This window comes from Xiphophorus maculatus, chromosome 22 (genome assembly GCF_002775205.1).
Source record: "Xiphophorus maculatus strain JP 163 A chromosome 22, X_maculatus-5.0-male, whole genome shotgun sequence".
NCBI lineage: Eukaryota > Metazoa > Chordata > Actinopteri > Cyprinodontiformes > Poeciliidae > Xiphophorus > Xiphophorus maculatus.
The window spans coordinates 946419-968798 of record NC_036464.1 but is presented as its reverse complement, the minus strand read 5'-3'; the positions used below and the strand labels follow the sequence as shown (position 1 = coordinate 968798).

The 22380-nt window shown below is 36.5% G+C and overlaps 2 protein-coding genes across 2 annotated transcripts; one reads left to right on the top strand and one right to left on the bottom strand.

The window, feature by feature from the left end:
- The first annotated feature begins 239 nt into the window (after positions 1 to 239).
- Positions 240 to 15609, top strand: tm9sf3 (transmembrane 9 superfamily member 3). Its single transcript, XM_005795193.3, has 15 exons — positions 240 to 435; positions 2745 to 2940; positions 3048 to 3170; positions 5214 to 5374; positions 6988 to 7065; positions 7770 to 7901; positions 8009 to 8175; positions 8735 to 8829; positions 8902 to 9032; positions 10261 to 10400; positions 11789 to 11857; positions 11937 to 12083; positions 12639 to 12722; positions 12818 to 12894; positions 14155 to 15609. Exons 1-15 carry the CDS (start codon positions 343 to 345, stop codon positions 14220 to 14222), a joined length of 1761 nt encoding a protein of 586 aa, XP_005795250.1. The 5' UTR covers positions 240 to 342; the 3' UTR covers positions 14223 to 15609.
- prdx3 (peroxiredoxin 3) lies at positions 15608 to 22254 on the bottom strand. The gene is made up of 7 exons (XM_005795194.3): positions 22158 to 22254; positions 21309 to 21420; positions 20551 to 20692; positions 19615 to 19750; positions 19427 to 19530; positions 18055 to 18220; positions 15608 to 15825 (listed from the first exon to the last, which is right to left on the bottom strand). Exons 1-7 carry the CDS (start codon positions 22191 to 22193, stop codon positions 15775 to 15777), a joined length of 747 nt encoding a protein of 248 aa, XP_005795251.1. The 5' UTR covers positions 22194 to 22254; the 3' UTR covers positions 15608 to 15774.
- Between the last annotated feature and the right edge of the window lie 126 nt (positions 22255 to 22380).

The window sequence follows — 22380 nt, the reverse complement described above, 5'->3', positions numbered from 1 at the left end:
ACAATTTAAAAGTGTTATTCTATGATAAAACCCCGCGACGTCCACGCGTGGTCGGGTCGTCAAAGGTGAAGCTCTGGTCTTGGCAGTCGGGATGACGTGGCTGAAGCCTGCGGAAGATGCGCCGACAGAGTTCCTCCAACCACCGCTGGAGACATCGCTTTCTACGCTGATTGGACGCCGAGCACCACGTGACACTTCTCAACCAATCCAGTGTAGGTTCGGTGAGAGCGTACAGAGAGCATCCCTGAAAACTGCCTCTGTCATACAACCAGGAAGAAGGTGGGATATTAGCCCAACGTAGCTAACTACCCCAATCTTTCTGCATACTTTCACCAAAAAATAATGGGTTCTTCCCGGTGGAAGTTGGCAGTGGCGGCTTTCCTTGCAGTAGTGGGCTCTTTATTACCTGTTGACGCGGACGAACATGAGCACACGGTAAGACGGCGTTTAAATGAGGCCGACTGAGAAAGAGGGGGGGGGATCGTTGAAAAATAATGGACGTTTGTGCTGTGGGTAAGCTGCTAGCTGCGGTTCAAGAAACAGAATCACACACATACCAGGGTGTATAACTTTAGTCTGTTGAGTGATAAATCGGTACCTGCTGTGCTATTGAACAGATAAGCATTCAGTTAGCCAGCTAACATGCAACCCTTAATCGGCCTAACCACTCATGCTAACTGTTAGCTTTTCACAACGGCTCTACTCTAGCTTTCCTTTAGCACCGGTGGAATCTGTTCGTATAGCACCAAGAGGCTTCCATTAGTCAGTTGAGTAAATTAAAAGTACATTTAGCCTTAAAGCAGAAGTAGAACCGTAAATAGGTTAAGCTGGAACACCGGGGAAACGTTGAGGCCTGTTGGTATTTACTGTTATACGTTTGATTGCAGTCAGACACCATCTAGAAGTGCTGAGCAGGTCTTGGACTCATTGATCCGCCTGAATAAAATTTTAAAAAACCTGGTGTAGGTATGAAAGCAGTCGGATGAGTAGACTGATACAACGTGGAAGTTCACTTCCTTGAACGTAAGCAAACAGCCACGGCATATCGCTTTCTAGAGTAACTCAGGTGTACCTGAAAGTGATAACCGGTGCATTTTCATTAGTTTGCATTCAAATTTGAATAGAGTGGGCATCTGTTTTAGAATCAATCCAAAACATATCACGAAATTTAAATGAACGTTTTATATTTCTACTAGAGTATGGGGGGAAACATAAGTTAATTGACATGTAATAATCCTACTTTGAGTCCAAATGTTATGTTCGTTACTGTAGAATAAGACATTTACATAATTAAAAACGAGTAATTCTGCCTTAAATTAAAAAAAAACATTCAGCTTAGATTCATTTTGAAATTAAACTTTTTTAAACCCCGAAATGAATCTATAAATTATTTTCTGTTTTGGATGGAATATGAACCTGACCTGGGCTAATATTTGAGAATAGAGATTCTAGAAAATTTGGGTGGTTTGGAGATTTATTATCATCTTTAATTAAATTAAACATAGTTTAACAATTAACTTTGGCTGTTTTGCTAGTAGGTATTGAGAAAAATAAATGCTATTTTTTGTGTGTTGAACTAGCATTAGAAAATATTAGATCCATAACTTTCAATAGCAAATAAAAGGTGTTTATTTTTGGAGACATCAGCGACTTACTTATAATGACATACCCATTCCTGCTCCTGGAAAAATAATAACTAACATTGTTTATCTTTCTTATAATTCTATGCATGACATTTATTGTTACCTTGGTACAGAACTTAAAAAACCTCAACATTCAATAGTTTAAGTGCAATCTTATGCAGAATATATGCTCTTTATATGTTAACATCAATAAACCCAGGACGTGATAACTGGTGAATTAATTTTACTATCTGCTTAGGTAACGTTGGCAGTCAGTGTAGCCAACTATTTTAGTTTCCTTTAGTTTCCTCACAATCATTTTTTTTTCCAAACAACCAAATTAACCTTTCCTATAAGCAAAGGAAAAGTATGATAGCCTTCTTTCAGCCAGCTGATCTGCAGTGTATGGAAAAGCAGGTTGTAGGCCTGTTGCAATAAATCAATTAATTGCATGATAAATTGAAACAAACTCAATTTCCATTTGCATGATTTATCATTTTTCTCTTTCTTTCTACTAAAAACTGGGTCATAAAAATCTTCAGTCTGGTGTTTTGGTCTCAACTAAACCTTTTTTTGAAGGCTAGTTTTGTTTATAGAGACTTCATAATTCATTTTATTTGTTGTTTCTGTTGTTTTATTTATTTTGGATATTTAAAATGTCTTCCAGTTCTAGTGTTAAATGTTCATTAGAATGTACAGTTTATTGACCTTTGAGAATGCGTTCTTGTATTATTATACCATTTGCATTATATTACTTGAAAATGGTCTCAAAACAATATTATTGTTTATTGCAATAACTTCTGGAGCAATTTATTGTTCAGCACAATTTGTTATTGTGACAGATTTATCAGGTTGGCATCTCAATAAAAAGATTTCACTTTCACTTTTGAAAACCTCATCATGCCTTGATGTCGGTAACGGACTGATGCATACTTTACGCTTTAATGGTTTTCCTATTTTTATTTAAACCTCATAACAGTCTGCTGAGTTGCCACTGATATGAAACTGTACCTAAAGCTAATTATGGCTCAGGACTGTATATTCAGAAACCCGATGGACTTGCAGAACAGGTGTAGCATTCTTGAACTGAACTGAATAAATCCCTTTATTTTCCCTTCGTAGTACACAGATAAGGAGGAGGTCGTTTTATGGATGAACACAGTGGGGCCTTACCACAATCGACAGGAGACGTACAAGTATTTCTCTTTGCCCTTTTGTGCGGGTTCCAAGAAGACCATCAGTCATTACCATGAAACCCTCGGAGAGGCTCTGCAGGGGGTGGAGCTGGAGTTCAGCGGCCTGGACATCAAGTTCAAAGGTTTCCTGCTTTGTTTGGCCCAAACGCATAAGTAAAACCATTAATGTATGTATGTTTCACAATTTATGGCACCTAATTCAAAATGTTTTGTCCCATTATCTCTGCAGAGGAAGTCATGCAGAACACATACTGTGAAATTGACTTAGACAAACCCAAACAGGATGCCTTTGTTTACGCCATAAAGAACCACTACTGGTATCAGATGTACATCGATGACCTGCCCATCTGGGGTAAGTGTTCCTTAATTTCAACCTCTGGGGTTTTGGTTGATGCTGAAAAGTTTTGGGCTTTTTAAGTATTGCTATGTTTTTCCCACCAAAAAGTCAAAGGGATCAACCCAGTTCTGGGAATGAAGCTGCATGACTGTGCTGTTTACTCGTTCATTACTACTTCATTTACCTTAAAACGGATTTAGGATGCAAACAACCCACAGCAACTTGCCATTAGTGTATTCACCTGTGCAAGAGAGCTTTGATGTCACACGACCTGTACTATTAGAGGGATATTAAAACACTTCTTAGGTCTCTTCCTCTTCACGCTAAACATGTAGTCACTTTTTTTCACAATAGTGGCCACCACTCCTCCGGCTGATTAAACATCCACCCGTCTCATGCGGATGTTGCATGCATTGGGTGGGGCTCTGATATTTACTCTGCTGCATTTAAGGGGTTAAAACGTGATTCATCACTTCTGAGATGCTTTGATATTTAGATCAAACGTCTTAAATTTGTATGCTGAAACATGCCAACAATCCAAACACATGGATTCAGTGGGATTGAAGATTTAAGATAACTTAATAAAATTCAGTTTGGGTTGATAAGTCCAGTCGAGTCATTGACTTTGCAGGAAGCATGACAGTGAACTGTATGCACAAGCTCAAGCACAGCAGACCTCGACTTTATTACTTTAAGACCTTGGAGAAACACTTTCGACCGTGTTCTAAATTTGATTGAGTTCAAACTGGACTATTATGTGGATGGGAAAAACACTGGCTGCTATATTTGATTCTAAATGTTCATTATTTGTAGCATAAACGTATTTTCTTGTTCCTTTTTAATGATTCTATTAGTAAAAGCAAAGTAACAGTTTCTGAAACAGAAGCAGAATTTTTACTGTGCTTCAGAACAGTACAGAACGTTTTACTTTTGCTTCCCAGCATTTTTGTAAATATTTGTAGTGAATTGGTGTGATATAAAATACAAAATTACTATTTTAAAAAACTTTTTTGAAATATTTTTGGCAATTTTTTGTACTAACTGCATACCACAAAGTAGAATAATAGTAAATATAGATATATGGTAGATTGTTGCCTTGGAGCAGAAGGTTCTGGTAGGGCTGGGCATTTATCAAATTATCATTTATCATGACAAATTTAGATTTTCAGTTGCCCTGATAAATTTGTGTTGTCAGGGTTGTTTAATATTTTCTCTATTATTTCAATAAAACTGTCAAAAAACTTGAAAAAAAGAGATCTATTCCTGCCACTGTGTGGATCTTGGTGACTTAAATCACACTTTCTTATCTGATTGGTGTCCTAAAGAAGCCTGTTGCAAATGCATCCGTTTTCTATAAAGAGCGATAAATGTTTGTGGGGCTATCATTGGCGTTGACTAAAAAAGCACAAATAGTTTAATCGTTTTTTCTTGTTATTACAATAGTACCACAAAATATTGTGATAAAACTTTCACTTCATGTCGCCTCTATAAATTACCCTTAGGTGTTAGTGCGTGCATGCACAGTAGTTTGTCCTGTTTCTCTTGAGTAAATCATCCCACCTCTCACACAAGAACAATTATTAAAATAACCCTTTTATTATTTATGTTTACAGATAAGTGCTTAGATATAATATTGAAGTGGACAATAAATATTCAGATTGACCCTTCAAGTCCAAAGGGAACAGGAAGTGTTCCTGTTAAACTCTTCACTTGGTTTTAATGGAAACTGAATCTTGCAAAATGAAATATTATGAAAACAGAAATGGAATAGATTTGGTTAGCTGCACATGAACGATGCAGGCGAAGGATTAATCAAATTCTCTTAAATCTATCAAACTTTAATCAGAGGAAACAAAGTCAAATTCAGAGTTCATTCAGCAGCTTAAATGAAGTCACATAGTTCATAGACTCAAAATGAGGATATTGATGTGTTTATTATAGTTGACCTTACGTTGGTTTGCACGTCCTGACTAGCAGCGCTACGTTCAGACTTATAGTCCCTATCAGTATTTTTGCCTCCACCAGATCAGTGACTCCATCCATGTTGTTTTCTTTAAGGCATCGTCGGCGAGGCGGACGAAAACGGAGAGGAGCATTACCTCTGGACGTACAAAAAGCTGGAGATCGGCTACAACGGCAACAGGATCGTTGACGTAAACCTGACGAGCGAAGGCAAAGTGAAGCTCATGCCAAACACCAGAATCGCCATGTCCTATTCTGTGAGTACTGAGAGCTCTTTGTACATAGTATGCAAATATTAGGCTTCCGTTTCGTGATTTCATTAGACTCTGGGAAACGCAAATACGTTTATTTGATCTGTGAAATATATTCAGCTTATGAGACGACACCTCACTGAGTTCACCAGAACTGAACTAATCTATGAATCTCCTCGTTTCTAACAATTGGATTAAAAAGTTCAGATTGTTAGGGTTAGATAAATAAATGGTTAAATTCCAATCATTAAATGTTTTGATATAATTAAATATACTTGCAGTCAGACTAACCATCAGGACACTTGAAGTGAAGATTAGTTTGCCTAACATTTGCTACTTTTAACAACGTATATATGTTTATGTTATACATTTTAATACAAAGGTGATGGCTTAGCAAAGCCACTGCCATGAACAAACTGTTTTGCATAAAAAGCAGAACTTCATATTTTTTTCTCACTGACTGAGTGTATTTCAGGCAGAAATATAAATACAGATTCATATGTCAGATTCATATGAATGTGTATTTAAAGACATTATGATGACTTTTTTTAAATATGTAAAAAAAAAAAATGCTATGTGGCAGATTTTCAATACAAGTTGAAAAATCCACTAAATTTCAATAAAACATTAACATAAGACTCTAAAAGTCTTTTTAAATTATTTGAATCAAAATAAATACAAAGTCTTCTACTGGATTTGTAATTGTTTGTTCTACCAACTTTACTTTCGTATTTAAAACAAAACAGAGTTGTTCTTGCCCTAATTCTGTAGATCACAGAAAAAGTCCAGGAAATGGATGAAGCCTATTTGCGATGAATCTAAAATTTTCTGCGCTTTTCATCTCTTCTGAGACGCAATATTGTTGCTCATTTTTTCACTAAGCCGTAGGGACATATTGGCACTAACATCGGTATCGTCTGATAAACAAAACTGGGCCAATATTAATCCAGCATTTATTTTCATCTTTTTTTTTCCAGATGTGTTCACAGTAGTAAAATATATATGATATAGTTTATCGGTCAGAACAGCAATATTAATACCTACTGACCAAAATTTTCATATCGTTAAATCCCTACAAAAATGTTTTAAAAGCTTTACATTTTTTCAAGAAAAAAAAGCACAAGTAGCTGACAAGTAACCACTTTTTACAGTTTAAAAAGTTTTTTTTTTAAATGTTTTACTGATTAGCTTAAAAAAAAAAAAAAAGCAAATCACTGAATCATTTGCATTTTTTCCTCTTTTGAGAATGCCACAGACTGAGCAGTCCTGATTAAATTTTACTGATTGAGTTAATAAACTGAGCTTGGAAACTTATTGGGAGACTTAAAACAACAAAATGTACTGCCAGTCAATCAGATCATAGAATGCTGATGCCAGTGGTTTTACAAATAAATTATTAAATACGATCAGATTGACAATAATATTTCAAAACTGTACAATCTCTAGTGGTAGGCATGATAGAAAGTAATTGAGAAACACTTCTCTAGGGAAATGTTTGAATCGCTTTCTGATTAGCTGCTAAGGGAAAAGAGGCAGGAAGTGGGGCGTGTCGCTGGGCTCCACGGTAACCGTGGGTTACGGGATTTGACCTCAAATCCTGCACGTTTGTTCCCACCCAGGTGAAATGGAAGAAGTCGGATGTGAAGTTTGAGGACAGGTTTGACAAGTACCTGGACCCGTCCTTCTTTCAGCACCGGGTGAGCGAAATGTTCCTCACTCACTCCAGTTTCATGCTGGAATGGATGCTGCTGTTCAGGAAGTGCAAATAAAACTGCTGACTGTTTCTTTTTTTTAAAGGATTTCTCAAAAGCATAAACAATTTTGTCCTGCTTTAGAAGACTTTAAGTTTTTATCTATTTATATGTTATACCTCTTCTATCTCTGTCCTTCCCTTTGCTCATATTCTGCTTCCATCCTGATCCACAGTGTTTGTCATTTCTCCGTTTCATTTCTGTAACTCTCTCTTTGGGAACTTCAGATGATTCAGACTAAATCCCTGACATTTTCTCAAATCATCCCAGTTTTACAGCAAATTCACCGACTTCCAGTCATTTACAGAATTTATTTAAAGTACTGTTGCACACATTCAAAGCCACAACAACTAAACCTGTCGCAATAGACCAATCAACTGCACATTAAATTAAAACAATCTTGATCATTTCCGTTGGCATGATTGTTTTGTTTCTCTTTCTACCAAAAACTGGATGATAAAACTCTTAAATCTGGTGCTTTGGTTTCAACTGGCCCCATATTGCCCTTTTCATTCTAATCTCTTCTTTCTTTATCTGTTTTCATTTCTACTGAACGTGTTGTATAGTTTATTTCTTGTAAAGTGTCACTAGGTGTCTGGAGATAAATGAACTATCATTATATTTATTTCACCCTTTTTTCCTGCCTTTAGATTCACTGGTTCTCCATCTTTAACTCCTTCATGATGGTCATATTCCTGGTGGGCCTGGTGTCCATGATCCTAATGAGAACCCTGAGGAAGGATTACGCCAGATACAGCAAAGAGGAAGAAATGGACGACATGGTGAGTGACCCGCGGGAACTTTGGTTTCATCATGCTGATTTTAAACTCCTCTTCGTCGCTGATGCTGATGCTGCTCCGCTCTGTTTCCTGTCGCTGTGTGTCGACAGGACAGGGATCTGGGGGATGAGTACGGCTGGAAGCAGGTGCATGGCGACGTGTTCAGGCCGTCCAGCCATCCGCTCATCTTCTCCTCGCTCATCGGCTCCGGCTGCCAGATCTTCTCCGTCTCCTTCATCGTCATCATCGTTGCGATGGTGGAGGATCTGTACACAGAGTGAGTAGCTGAACTCTGAACATTGTGTTGTTTTTACTTTTTTATTTCCATTTTTTACAGTTAACTAAATAAATACTAGAGATGCACTGATCCAAAATTGAGAAAAATTCTAGATCAGGTATCAGTGATAAAGGTCCCGATCCATTAGGGAAGATCTATTCAGTCTAATTCTATGCTTCACAACTTGCGTTATTTATTTTACATTATTCCTAACTGCACTTTCTGAGCCATTTGGAAAACGGTTTGCTGCAGTTTATTTTTAACTAACGTAGTCAACCTATTTTCTCTCTCTATACCATCTTTTTTTTTGTAATTGTGTTTTTTTTTCCAGCCACTGCAGTTATTTCCCAAAAAGTATCTATTATCGATTGTATTTTATGGGTTTTGCAACCCAGAAACATAGTTTTGAAATTTGACAGAATGTGTTGCTGTTTACAAGAGGTGCTAACAGAAAAAAACAATAAAAAATTTCCAATACATTTTATGTGGAATAAAACTGAGACATCTTTAGAGGAAACTGTTCACTGGTCTGAACTCAAACCTTCGGTGTTTTCTGCAGGAGGGGCTCCATGCTGAGCACAGCCATTTTTGTTTACGCTGCAACCTCTCCTGTCAACGGCTACTTTGGTGGAAGTTTGTATGCAAAACAAGGAGGTAATAAGGCATCCAAATCATATCCCATTAAAAAGAAAAACCCTTTAAAATGGTAGGAATCTGTTATTTCAGGCAGGCGGTGGATCAAGCAGATGTTCATCGGGGCCTTCATGATCCCAGCCATGGTGTGCGGGACGGCCTTTTTCATCAACTTCATCGCCATCTACTACCACGCCTCCAGAGCCATCCCCTTCGGGACCATGGTGAGTCGTTGCTTCACATTGCAACACGCAGAAGGAATCTGAGTCAACAGCTTGCGGTGTCGCAATCTGCTGCGACCCCATTAGACGGTGAGAATAAAACGTTTGGTGGAGGTGATGAACAGCAGAAGTAATGAATCCGCTGGACAAACAGGCAACAGATTAAACTAAAGAGTTCAACTGAATTAAATGCCTTTCACAGGATGTTTCCTGACTTTATCAATTCACCAACAACTATGTTCTTAACTAGAAACAGCTGCTTGAAGGCTTGACTTATTGCTCAGTAACCAGTAAATAAGCAGAGTCAGTATTCACACCCTCTGTTTCGCATTAAACCATAAACCTGGATGTATTTTAGTGGAATTTTATGTATTAGAACAAAAGAAAGTGCATGAAACATCATGAGTTCAACATAAAAATGTGTCTTTAGCCTCCTTTACTCTGATGCCACCAAATGAAATCTAACCCAATCGCTGTACTTTAAGCACTACTTACAAAATCTCATATTTCTGCAATATGTGGCTGGATAGTTGTTGTTTTTTTTGGCCACTGACTCCAATTCAAGAATGAAGGAGATTTTTAAATACAGGCAGAATTATTAACAATTAAAATCTTCTTCCAGTGCAAAATGTTGGTTCAACACAACATATTTGGTTTAAATAACCACGTCTGTCCAGTGACTTTTATTTTTTTACTCAAAAACAAACTTTAAAGCATCCAAATCTGTTTTACATTAACATAATTAAACTTGGTTAAATACAGAGTGACTCTAGTCCTGTTCTCAAAGTAGAGAATAGATCATATTTTTTCTTTTAACAACTGAGCCCAGAAAAATTCTGCAGGTGATTTTACTATTAAATACTAGTTCTTTTATCCACTTAACTTAACTTTTTAACCAACTGAACTTGGTTAAATAAAAAAAATGTACTCTTCATTCTCCATATATTTATGTTCTTGTGCAGCTGAAGCCTCCATGAAATCACCAGAAACGATTCACACATTCAGTTTGCTCCGTTTACTCTGCATGGTTTTATCCAGTCATAAACTTTCTCCCATCTGGTTTCATAAAGAAGCCTTTCCTTTTATTCGAGATCGAATAAACTGACCAATGGACTAATCGGTCCATCTGCTGATCATTTGTGTTGATTTATCTTTGCAAAAACCACAGTTGGGGTGATATGAAACAACACAGCAAATGTAAACATAAATACATTTTCTCTTTCCGCTCCAGGTGGCTGTCTGCTGCATCTGCTTCTTCGTCATTCTGCCTCTGAATCTCGTGGGAACCATTTTAGGGAGAAACCTCTCTGGTCAGCCCAACTTCCCCTGCAGAGTGAACGCCGTGCCGCGGCCGATCCCCGAGAAGAAATGGTGGGTGGATGATTGTACAGCAGGGAGCGGAGGCACAGCAGCTCATACATTACTGCAAATTAAATGTACAGATGGACAAATTGTCTTGCAAAAACACAAAATCTTACCAAGTATTTCTGCCTAGATTTTAGTGTAAATATCTTGTCACACTTGAAATAAAACTAACTTACAAGTAACTTTTCAGCAAAATATAGGAGCTTGTTTTAAGAAAATAACTCATTATTGAACAGCCACTTGAGAAAAGAAAAAGGGTTTTAAATCTTTTCTCATTTGCAAAATAAAAAGATTTTGTTCAATTTTGACCTAATTAACGCTCTAAATGTTGTGTCTCTATGAAATTGTCTTTTTTTAGTCTGTACTCTGCACAATACAGTTAACAATTGATTGATTATTAAATTAGTTGACAATTATTTCAATAATTGATTATTGTTTCAGCCCTAGACTTTATAACCAACAAATCCCTGCTATTGTTTGCACAATCTTTGCATATTTATAGTCTGTCATTATTTTAAACACACATCTTGTACATTTATTTAAAGGGACGGTATCATATCAAATCAACTTTTTTCAGCTTTACATCAGGTTATAATATTCCCGCATCAAAATAAAACCTGGAGCGTTGCCTTAACTCTTTAATGAATGTTTGAGAAATCCTTTAGTCTCCATGGCAAGACGCCTGGTTGGCGCAGCTCCTCCTCTGAGCTGCAGTTTCCAAGCTACCTAAGAGAGCAGCCGCCTTCAGCTCCTTCAGACTAGCCTGCAGCAATTAGCAAACACCTAGTGCATCTGCTGAGCTCATTATGGGAGCTACTTCTCAGTGAAACACTGGTTAAAAACATTGCTAAAGGGTTAATAGAGGAGCCATGTTGACTTCCTGAAGGCGGAGTTTCAGAAAGAGCAGGAGTTTTCTTTTCTCAAGGCATTAAATTATGATCTCAATTTCTTTTAATGGCAGATTTGACAAATATAGCATTTTTACAACAGCTGAAGGTAACAGAGTTACTTGGTTATGCTATAAAATAACACTATGAGCCTGGAAAATGCATAATTCTGCCCCTTTAAATTGTCTCACTCAGTTGCACATTTGAGTATTTTAAGTAGATGCACGGGATTTTTTCTTATGCTGTAAATCTGCCCTCCCTTGACCAGTCTTGTATTCTTATTTTTGCTGTTATATTTTATTTTTTGTTTGAATCTGTGTGTTTGCTGCTGAAACAACTGAAGTTATTTCTGTTCTGTAAGTCTGACCTGCCGACTCTGAGGACAAACTGCTGCTTTTCATGGAAACAAAACGTCTGACTTATCCTTCTTTAAGTGATAAAACATGTTTAGTCTCCCTGAAGGGAAATCTAAACGCTCTGATTGTGTTGAATGGCGTCCTGCCTCAGGTTCATGGAGCCGGCTGTCATCGTGTGCCTCGGGGGAATCCTGCCCTTCGGCTCCATTTTCATAGAAATGTAAGTGTTTCCTGAGGAAATGATCCGGTTCTCCGTTAGACGACGCGCCGCAACGACACGCTCTCTCCTCTCCTGTCAGGTACTTCATCTTCACCTCCTTTTGGGCCTACAAAATCTACTACGTGTACGGCTTCATGATGCTGGTCCTGGTGATCCTCTGCATCGTCACGGTGTGCGTCACCATCGTGTGCACATACTTCCTGCTCAACGCCGAGGACTACAGATGGTGAGCAGCGTTTTTATTTTATTTTTTTAAACACACATCAGGGTTTTATTCTCTCCTTTATGTGTTTATGCTACAGAGGTGGCAGAGTAACCAGAATTGTACAGAGAATCCAGAAATTTTACTCAACTAATAGTAAAAAAGTATTTGGTAAAAAGTCTAATTAAGTACTAAATGATCAAAACATCGACCATTTAATATTTAAAAATTACATAATCAGATGGACCAAAATATAAGGTTAAGTGAAAACTTTGGTATTTTGAGGACCAAAATGACAATAATTCATATAAGTAACAAAATCAGGCAAAAAAAGTTTTCCAAATCATTTATTTTCAATAAAAGACTTTTAACAAAAACTACAGGTGTATGTATGTGTATGGTGAATTTTCAGTTAAAACATGAAAATGAAGAAATTTTACTCAAGTAAGAGTAGAAATACTAAATTATAAATTACTCGAATGAAAGTAAAAAGTGCAGCGTAGTAAAAATATTCCTAGTAGTACAATATTTCCAAAGACTAACTCAAGTAAATGTAATGTTTGTTTGCTGTTTTTCCAGGCAGTGGACGAGCTTCCTCTCTGCTGCATCTACTGCGGTTTATGTTTACATGTACTCCTTTTACTACTATTTCTTCAAAACTAAGTGAGTGATGGCTGTGGTTACAATAATTGATATAAAACTGAAATAAAATTAAAAAATATGTAGTGGATTCTAAAATGTTTTCTTGTGTATTTCAGGATGTATGGGTTATTTCAAACATCCTTCTACTTTGGCTACATGGCCGTGTTCAGCACTGCTCTGGGAATCATGTGCGGTGAGTTTCTGCTCTTCTTCTCTGATTTAAACACCAAAATGTCACAAACTGAAGTAACATGGTTACTCTGATTTAAAATTAAGAACATGCAGCTTCTAATTAGGACTTTCTCTGCTTCCGTGTTAAATGTTTAAGTGATAAATTACCACCAAGACTGCACCTAACAGTTATCTTAGAAATCCATTTTTCTGATGATTAACCAGATAAAAAGTTACATTCTGCTGTTTTTATAATAGAAATACATTAAAAGATGCACACAAAAAAACTCATTCCATTCTTTAATCCTCTTTTTGACTTATCAGTACAGTGTCTGGTTGTTTTTGTGTTTATCCAACTATTAATTGGATAGCAAAAGGTGCACAATGGTTTTTTTTCGCACCATTTGAACCAGTTGAAGCTAAAACTGCAACATGAGGAGTTTTGGTAAAAACATTTTTACATACGAAGATTTTTTTTTTCACCCTTTGGAGTCTTGGGTCTAAATGGCCGTTTTGGTCTAATTTTGAATTTACCCTTATATTTTCACCATAAAAACTATTTACCTTACCTTGTTTGGTATCATTATTTTCAGAACATCCTAAACTTTGTGATTTTACAGTGTTTGTTTCATTTTGACAAAATTTATTATCACATTGGAGCAAAAAACACACACAGAAACATGACGTCATGCCCGCCACAGGGCGGGCGTCGACCTCAAAGGGTTATTAAATGCAAAATGTGTATATTTTTGTAGTTTTACCTTAATTATTGCTCTGATTGTATTTTTTATTTTACTATTTTCAGTTGTTGCACTCTGGTCAGCAATTTATTACTAAATTAGTTGATTATTATTCAATAATCAATTCATCGCAATTAATCAGATTGTCTCAGCCTTAGTTACTGCATCACAACTGTTTTTGAAATGGTAAATATTTCTTGTGAAAAACTCAAGAAGCCTGCTTTTAGCCAGCTGACCAGCAGTATGCAGCAACAGGTGGGGGTTTGTCAGCACTGTTTTAGTCTGCACTCCAGACATTCAGAACAAATTCTTCTTCTGCTCTTTAATGGGTGTGACAGGTTTGATTTTGGACCTCAAACTTTTTAAAAATCTCTGCCTAATGCCTACTCAGACATACTCCACACAACCCGTTTTAAAAAGTGTTTGATGTTGATCAGTTGTTTTTTTTTTTGCCTTCTGGGCTCCCTGGGGTCCGACCGCTGCTCAGACTTTTACTAGACCTTCTCTGCAGAACTGACCCGCTTCATTCAATCCGTTTCCAGGCGCCGTCGGCTACATGGGAACAAGTGCCTTCGTGAGGAAGATCTACACAAACGTGAAAATCGACTAAGCAGCGTAGCAGCAACACGGGGATTTGACTGATCCACCTTCGTGTTCTGGAAGACGGCAGGCACAAGTCATTTATTCCTTTCCCTCTTGCAGAGAGATTGTGAGAATCTCACTTTGTTCAACATTGTTTTGTTTTTGTTTTGTTTTTTCTGAATAAATTCACCGTGACTTTAAGAGGGGGAAATCTGTGGAGGAGATGTGAAACTCAAGGTTTTTATTTTTTAATCAGTTGCTTTAGGAAACGGTTGGGAGGGTTGAATGTTTAAAGCCGACTTTTCTCTCTTTTCCCCCCGAGCCAGTCCCAAACGAGACGACGGAGTAGTGTAGCTCTCTTCAGTGAAGAGGCCGGAGCGTTCGGAAAGCCTTGGTTCTGTTGCGTCGAGTTATTCAGGAGCCGGGTTCCTTTCTATTTTGTACTCCTGGAAGTCACTCGAAGTGTTGTCGTATCTCTGCCGTACCGTGGTTTGTTCTTTTACTTTCACTGAAAACGACAAAAACCTCCATTTGGCGGCTTAATTCTCCAGAAGCAGTCCATCCAGTTGGTGAGGTTCTGGCCCTGCTGTCGGGTTTCTGCACTGGACAGAAACTGATCAGCAGCTGAGGTGAAGAACTGATTTTTATTTTTTGTTTTTTTTAATGGCCGTTTGATGTGATCCCATCTCCAAGTTAGTCTTGTTTTCTAAATGTTTGGGTTGAATGAAGTCTACATGTAAAGATAATATATGGATGGGGTGGCGTGTATATAACCTTAATAATGTACCTTTAGATGTAGATCCCAAATGTATTTTCGTTGTACAGTTTTACTACAGGGTCTTTTTTTTTTAAATGAATCCTTTAGTTGCATTGATTTGTTTTTCTCTTAGTTCGGTGCTTGGGGTGGGCGCTGTTACAGCTTGCCTGAAACTGCATGAAATTTTTTCCACATTAACCATCTTCATCAAATTCTGCCTCCATTTTTTTCTGTTTCGAACTCTTAAGGCCACATTTCGACCCACTTTTCTTCTTTTGGGGGACGTTTTTTATTTGGATCTCAAAGCTTTAAAGAGGGCCCACGTCTTTCGGTAAGCTAAGCTTCGGTAAAAAGAAAAACATCGTTTATCTGCAGAAACCAGGCGGTGCTTCGTTTCTGCTACTGTACAAAGTAAAGTTTATGTACACCTAAAACTAGATGTTTTCATCACCACACTGTGCTGCAGAGTGTTTCTCCCTATTTTGTGTAAATACAGTATGTACCCTACTTGTATGAGAAGTGGCAAATGCCTTTTTTTCTAATTTCCAGTTTTCTCCCACTTTGGTTGATTTTTGGCACTTCATGTTGTGTACCAATGTCAGACATTTTGAACCTGCATATTAACTTGCTGTAAAAAGAAAATAAACATGTTTATGTACAGGGGTTACTCAGCGTGATTTTTATTATCTTCATACAGTAGAGATGCGAATTGTTGATCAACAGAAACACAAACTGGTCCAGACGAATCAAAGCCAGGAGGTTGTCAAACAGATTTATCAATAAACTAAGAAGCTTTTTATTTTCTGTAATTTTCACCGAACAGTTAGTTGACTTTCTCAAAGTATTCCCTCGATCCTTCAGGGGTCGGTTTGATCTGAAAAGGAATGAGAATTAAGACGACATTATGCTGCTCTCACTGAACATTTGATAAGAGTAGAAACAAAATAAAGTTTTGGGATTCAAACCCAGGACCTTCATGTTGCAAAGCAACAATGCAACTCATTATAAATGATAAGAATTTTACATTTTATTATAAAAACTAATCAGAAAAGGTGTTTTGTCTATGATGTGCAAATTATTCTGAAAATTTACCAACAAGAAGATTTTTCTGCTTTGCTACAACATGAGAAAATCTGAATTGCATTTAATTTGGACAATCAGGTATCCATGGAAACCATCATTAAAGAGATCAAAACGTTTAAACTGTTTTATGAACTTTCTATAGTACAAGATCAGAGATATGCAGTGTGGAGAAACCTAATTCAGTTCTGGATCCCAGAAATTCGCATAAAAATAGCTGATTTTTTAAACGCTAAAGCATAATCGAATTTTACACAAATGGTCAAAAATATTGAGCGTCAATGATGCTAATATTTAGCTTCCTTTCTAAATAGTTTTGATCTGAGCTAACGGTTTAGTTAGAAAATTGAATGTTGAGTTTGGAACTAAATATAAGCTAAATATTTATTTGGGAACTAAATATTTATCTTGTGAGTAAGAGCTTTAGTTTGGAACTCTGATATTTATAAATAGATGAATAAAATTGTGAAAATATGACCGAAAAATTAACACCTACATTTTTTTCTCTGACAGGTTAAATAAACCAAATTATTGCTATAAATGTTTTTACTGTGTAACTTTATAACGGTGGCCATAAGCTCCCACCAGCAGGTGTCAGTGTTTCTTCTAGGACACTGCTGCCTTACTTAATAAAGTTATCTTCTGTGAAAATGGTGTAAATTGAGCCATTTAACTTCCTGAAGGAATAAAATCTGCTTGTGTCTTTTTTTCTTCTATATGTGAAATTTGGAAGCTGTTCACTGGGAAAAATATTAAAAAATTTCTTGAATATATTTGTAAAGTAGCAACACAAAAATCAGTGATTTTGATTGCAAAATAGAAAAAAGAAATTTCAGCAGGACTCCTAATTTAACTTTTAGATCCTTCCAGCAGAAGGCCAACATGAAGGTCACACTGTAGCCAAGCAGATCTGTAACCTTTGCTCAGGTAAAGTAATGAGCTTAAAACAGCTTTTAGGTTGTTCAGGTTTCCGTCCAAACATGAAGCAGACGGGCTGATGGACCGCCAAGCTTGACTCAAAGCTAATCTAATCCAAAAGAGGAATGGAAATTACTTTATAGGTTTTAACATAAAATCACTTTCGTCTGACTACTAGTAAAATTACATTCTAGATATCTAAAAAAAAACATTTTGACTTTCAGGACTCTGAATTGAAGATCTCAGCATTAACATTCTGACTAGTGAGAATAATAATTATGACTCAAATTAAAATACCGGATTTGTCATTTTCATAATTACAACATAAGATAACGTGGCTGTAAATGTGACTCATCAAAATAACAATTTTAGAAATCTGAATTAAGAATTGTGCGTGAGCCTCGTGTTGTTACTGAACTGTCCAATTTTGGCTTTTCTGCACAAAATTGTCAGAAACTGCCACAATGTAGAGCTTGAAGACTGTTTTAGAAGTCTGCAAAAATTTCTGCTTATTCACTTCCGACGAACAAAATGCATCAAAGTGTCTTTGAAAAGCTAAGAGAGTCGCTGTCAACCCATTGCCAAGCTGAAAATGGTGCATCTTCAAAAAGCATTTCATAATTTTATTGAAATTTCAAACTGATTCATAAATCTATGATATTTTGACTAGAAGGAATAATAAATCAACATATTTCAAATCATAAAGCAATCTAGTAATTAATTTGAGTTTTTGGGAAATTGATGCATCTAAAATAAAGAATGTCTTATTTTTATTCATATTTTTTATATTTTACTGCCAAATTTACTTTTTTTTTATTACTTTTGATTAAATTAAATTTTATTTTATGTTTTATTATTTATCTACCTGTGATGTTGTGAAGCACCATACAACTCAAAGGCAAATTTGTCATTTATACAAGTCAGAATATAATTAGAGATATCTTCATTTTCTAATACATCTACTCATAAGCCAACTTAAAATATCTGGTTTGTAAGTGTGGTGAAACTGATTTTATGTTAAAACCGCCTGCCATATTCCTCCTACTGACAGCATCAGGGATGTTTAGGTGCTGTAGGGATCTGCAGTTTTCCCAGAGATACTCACTGTGGGCGACTTCGGCGTCCAGCTGGCTGGACAAACCTCTCCGTGCGTCTCGACAAACTGGAAGGCCTTCACCAGACGCAGCGTCTCCTCTACGCTCCGACCCACCGGCAGGTCGTTGACGCTCATGTGCTTCACCACACCGTTTGGATCAATGATGAATAAGCCCCTAAAACAATGTAACAGAAGATTATCGGATGTTTTTATGGGCAAGAGAGGTATTTACCACATATTTCAATGTATTTTAGACCAACACAACAACTCTGCAGACACATGCTGGACATGAACTGTCTAGACTTTAACTTTTGGGTCGGTGCTACAGCGGCAGTTTCTTCCAGAGTGCCCTCATCAATATCAGGCCCATTTTCAATAATTTAACCTCAAATTTGCTGTTTCTGAAGACGTAAATTTAGAAAAATCTGGATTTTTATTTCCACCATTAAATTTCTAGTTTAGTTTAAAGTGATAACAGCCAACCCAGGACCAAACATCTTGTATTTATAATAAGTATTTTTTTAGTGTGTTGTGTCTGAAAAAAATTTCAGAAAAAGCATTACAAGAATAAAGTAGTATTGTAAGTTTATTCACTTAATATCGTGACTTTATTCTAATTTTATTCTCGTATTAATTATGACTATTCTTGTATTAAAACTTTTTTTACGATGATTCTTGTTCGAGTTTATTCTCATAATTTTATTTGTTTCGTACTCTGGTTCTAATACTACGCCGTAATGATTGAAATGAAACGTTTTTGAAACTTTTCTGTCATTTCATTTTAAGAAAAGAAACAGAGAAAAAGTCACTAGATTAAAAACCCAAAATTGGTTACGATTTAAAAAAAAAAAAAGCTTTTTCTTTTTTTACATTTAAAAACTTCATTGAGAAGAAAGTTGAACCAAAGTCAAGCTGTTTGTTTGTGGACAAACTGAAGTTGATGTTCATCAATTAATTAGTTAATTAACTGTTGATTTATTTTCCCTTTTGGCTGAATAAAGTATTTTTTAAATTTGAACCGGATGGACTAAACAGATGTTAAAAACTTGGGATTTCGTTTCATAAACTAACTCTGATTTGTACTCCTCCTCCTGATCCAGTTTGTTCTCTAATGTTCACTGAACATCTGGACTTGTACTGAGATTAAATTAATCACAGCTGGACTATTTACAAATCAAATCACCTCTGAAGGAAACTGGACTTTATTTATGGGTATTTTTATATGGAAATCTACGTATAATTTTACTTCCTCTTCACAGTTTGCCTCACACAAAATATGTTGACGTTTCTGCTTGCTTGAAACTAGTATTTTGCTACAAAGTATGATAACAAAAGAAGTTAAAGATGTTTACAGGTATAACTCCTGATACAGTGAGCTCACCTCAGTGCGATTCCCGGGCCGTCCAGCAGAACCCCGTAGTCTCTGGAGATCTGCTTGTTGAGGTCCGACAGCAAAGGGATGTGGATGTTTCCTAAACCTCCAGCCTGGAACGTCAATAAAAGCCGCTGACACACATATTCATCTACACACGCGCTACAGTCTCTGCGTATTGTCAGAGTGATTTGCACCTTTCGTGGCGTGTTGATCCAGGCCAGATGGGTGAAGTGAGAATCCACAGACACGCCCACCACCTCACAGTTGACGTCGTGAAACTCCTTGGCCTTGTCGCTGAACGAGATGATCTCCGTCGGACACACGAACGTACTGAAAACAGCAAAAACGCAGGAATTAAAGGGGAAGTACGACGTGTTTTCCAGGCACAATCAAGAAACTATGTTAACTTAAGTTGTTACAAAATAAAATATCAAATATAACTATTTTGTTTAAGCTAACAAATGGCTGAAAGTTATCTTAGCTTATCTTAGTATAGCTTAGCTCAGTTTAACGTGATGCTAGCAGGAAAAACTTGAATTTTTCTTTTTTAATGTTTTAATTATTATTATTATATCTGATTGAACAATCCAATAAAAAGTGAATGTATTTATATTTTGAGTTTTGCAGGTTTTATCTGTTAAGCTAACTGAGCTAACGACATATAGATGATAGCTTGTATATGTGCAACAAATAAATACAAGAGCAGCTCAGAGTTTTCCAGATTTTGCTCTGCTGGAGCAAACAAACGTCTCCAAAAAAAACTAACAATTTTAAGCAGGAAGTCATTCCTCATTCAGTGTCATACAAATTAAAGGTGCAGTATTATGTTTTCCAGGCATAGTATACTTTTATAGCACAGTCAAGTAACGATGTTAATTTCAGTTGTTATAAAAATGCTGTAAATATCAAATGTGATTTAAAAGAAATTTGACTTTATTAATTAACAGCTCAAAAAAGTCGAGTCACGTCCTGTTGGAGCTCAACTACAGCTGGACGATAAATTGATTTTATCGATTAATCACGATAAATCTTTTCAACCGAATGCCAATAATAACAAATTGTTTTAGTTCTCTCCATTTCTTCATCTTCACATCTGAAAACCCAGTTGGGCTTTTTTCACAAATACTCACAAGTCCAGAGGGTAGAAGAAAAGGACGAGGTATTTTCCCTTGAAGTCAGCCAGACTCAGGTCCTTGAACTCCCCGTTGTGGACAGCTGTGGCCTTAAAGCCAGGCGCCGGCTGAGTGACGGCGGCCGCCCATCTGGAGGAGCCTGATAAACAAAACGTCAAACGATTCTTACTCTGTTGTCTGGAGATTCGGCCAACAGCTCTCGCTGTAAACCAGAAATCAGCAACTATTTGATATGAAAAGATATATTCCCCCCCCCCCCCACACTAAAAATTTTAATTTGCTCAATCTTTTTGAAGCAGAGAAAAATAAATCTTACACAGTTAGTAAATTCTTGCTATAGGTACAGAGTTCTATCAGGTTTTTGCTAATTGATGTTTTAGTTTTAGAAGACCGAAAAATAAACTTTGACAGTAAGAAAAATACAATTTAATCTGTAGTTTGATACCAGTTGAGAAATAAAAAGCTAAATGACGTACAATCATTAAATCCTCTAGTTGTTTATTCACCATTCAGCTGTAAATTTCTGCTTTTGGTTGCTTTAAAAGCTAAAATAAGAAAAACAGTTGCAAAACTATTCCAAATCATCACACTGCCACCACCGTGCCTAACAGAGCCGTGTTTGGTTTAAACAAACAGCTCTGGTTTAATTTCATCTGCAGGACTAAAACAATAAGTCTGTTTAATAATCATCAGCAGTAGAAAGAATAATATTGATAATATTGACTCTTGGACGTTGTTAGTGATGCGATACCTACCGGTGGAGAAAAAGGATTTCTGGAGAACAGGAGCAGAAAGGACCCTGGCAGCGCCGCCAACTCCATGCTGGCAAGCAGCTGCAACTTTCAGCCCTCCAGCTGCAACCCGAACCTACAAGATAATAATAAATACGTGAAAATATAAATTACTGAAGAACTGGAACAAAAAAGGTTTTTAGTTTGGATGCATTTAATGAGCAAGAAAAAAAGTAAGTCAGTTTACCAAGGATTTATGCTGCCAACTGCCAACTATTTACGTCCGTCTTATTTTTTTACTTCTTAACTTAATTATGACATTTTAATAACAACGTATACAAATAAAGAAAACACAACTATGATTTTTTGTAATTTTAGGTAACAAATTTTCATGAGTTTCAATGTAAATTGAGGGACAAATTGTCTTCATTTTATTGACTTTGTTGAGACATTTTAACAAATGTAAAACCTGTGCCAAATATCTTATAAAGTAATTACTTCACTGTTTTTGACCTTATTTTAACCTTCATCTTGATCTTGGCATCATTTGAAAACTATTTCAATTACTGCTCAAATAAAGTCACACAACTCTTTTAAACGTTTAGCCAAAATACATAATTATAGCGCACATTTACAAATAATTAACCAATAAATTTGAACATGTTTTTTTATGTTCGCATGGAGCGCCCGCGAACCAGAGGTTGGAAACACACTGGTAAATTTGGATATATACGCAGCACATTAACGCGTTTGTGAACAAATTAATTAAAAACTTCTCTTGACATGAGTTTATTTCTGCTTCCTGTGCAGCAAACTGAGGTAAACAGAGCGAGCAAACAACCTAAGCTGACGGAAATGAAGACTTTTACTCACAGAGGTTCTAAGCAGTCTGCCAACGGTGGCCGCCATGTTGGATTATGTGACAACAGGAGGGCGGTTTGAGCCACGTGCGGGACACAAATCAGTCATTAAAACCAATAAAATAAAATAAATAAATATATTTTGTTACACTTTGAAAAATTATATTGCAGTAAAGGATTTAACACGAAATAAGGATTTCCCTAAGAATAAAAAAGGGCGTCTGTCGGTCATGTTG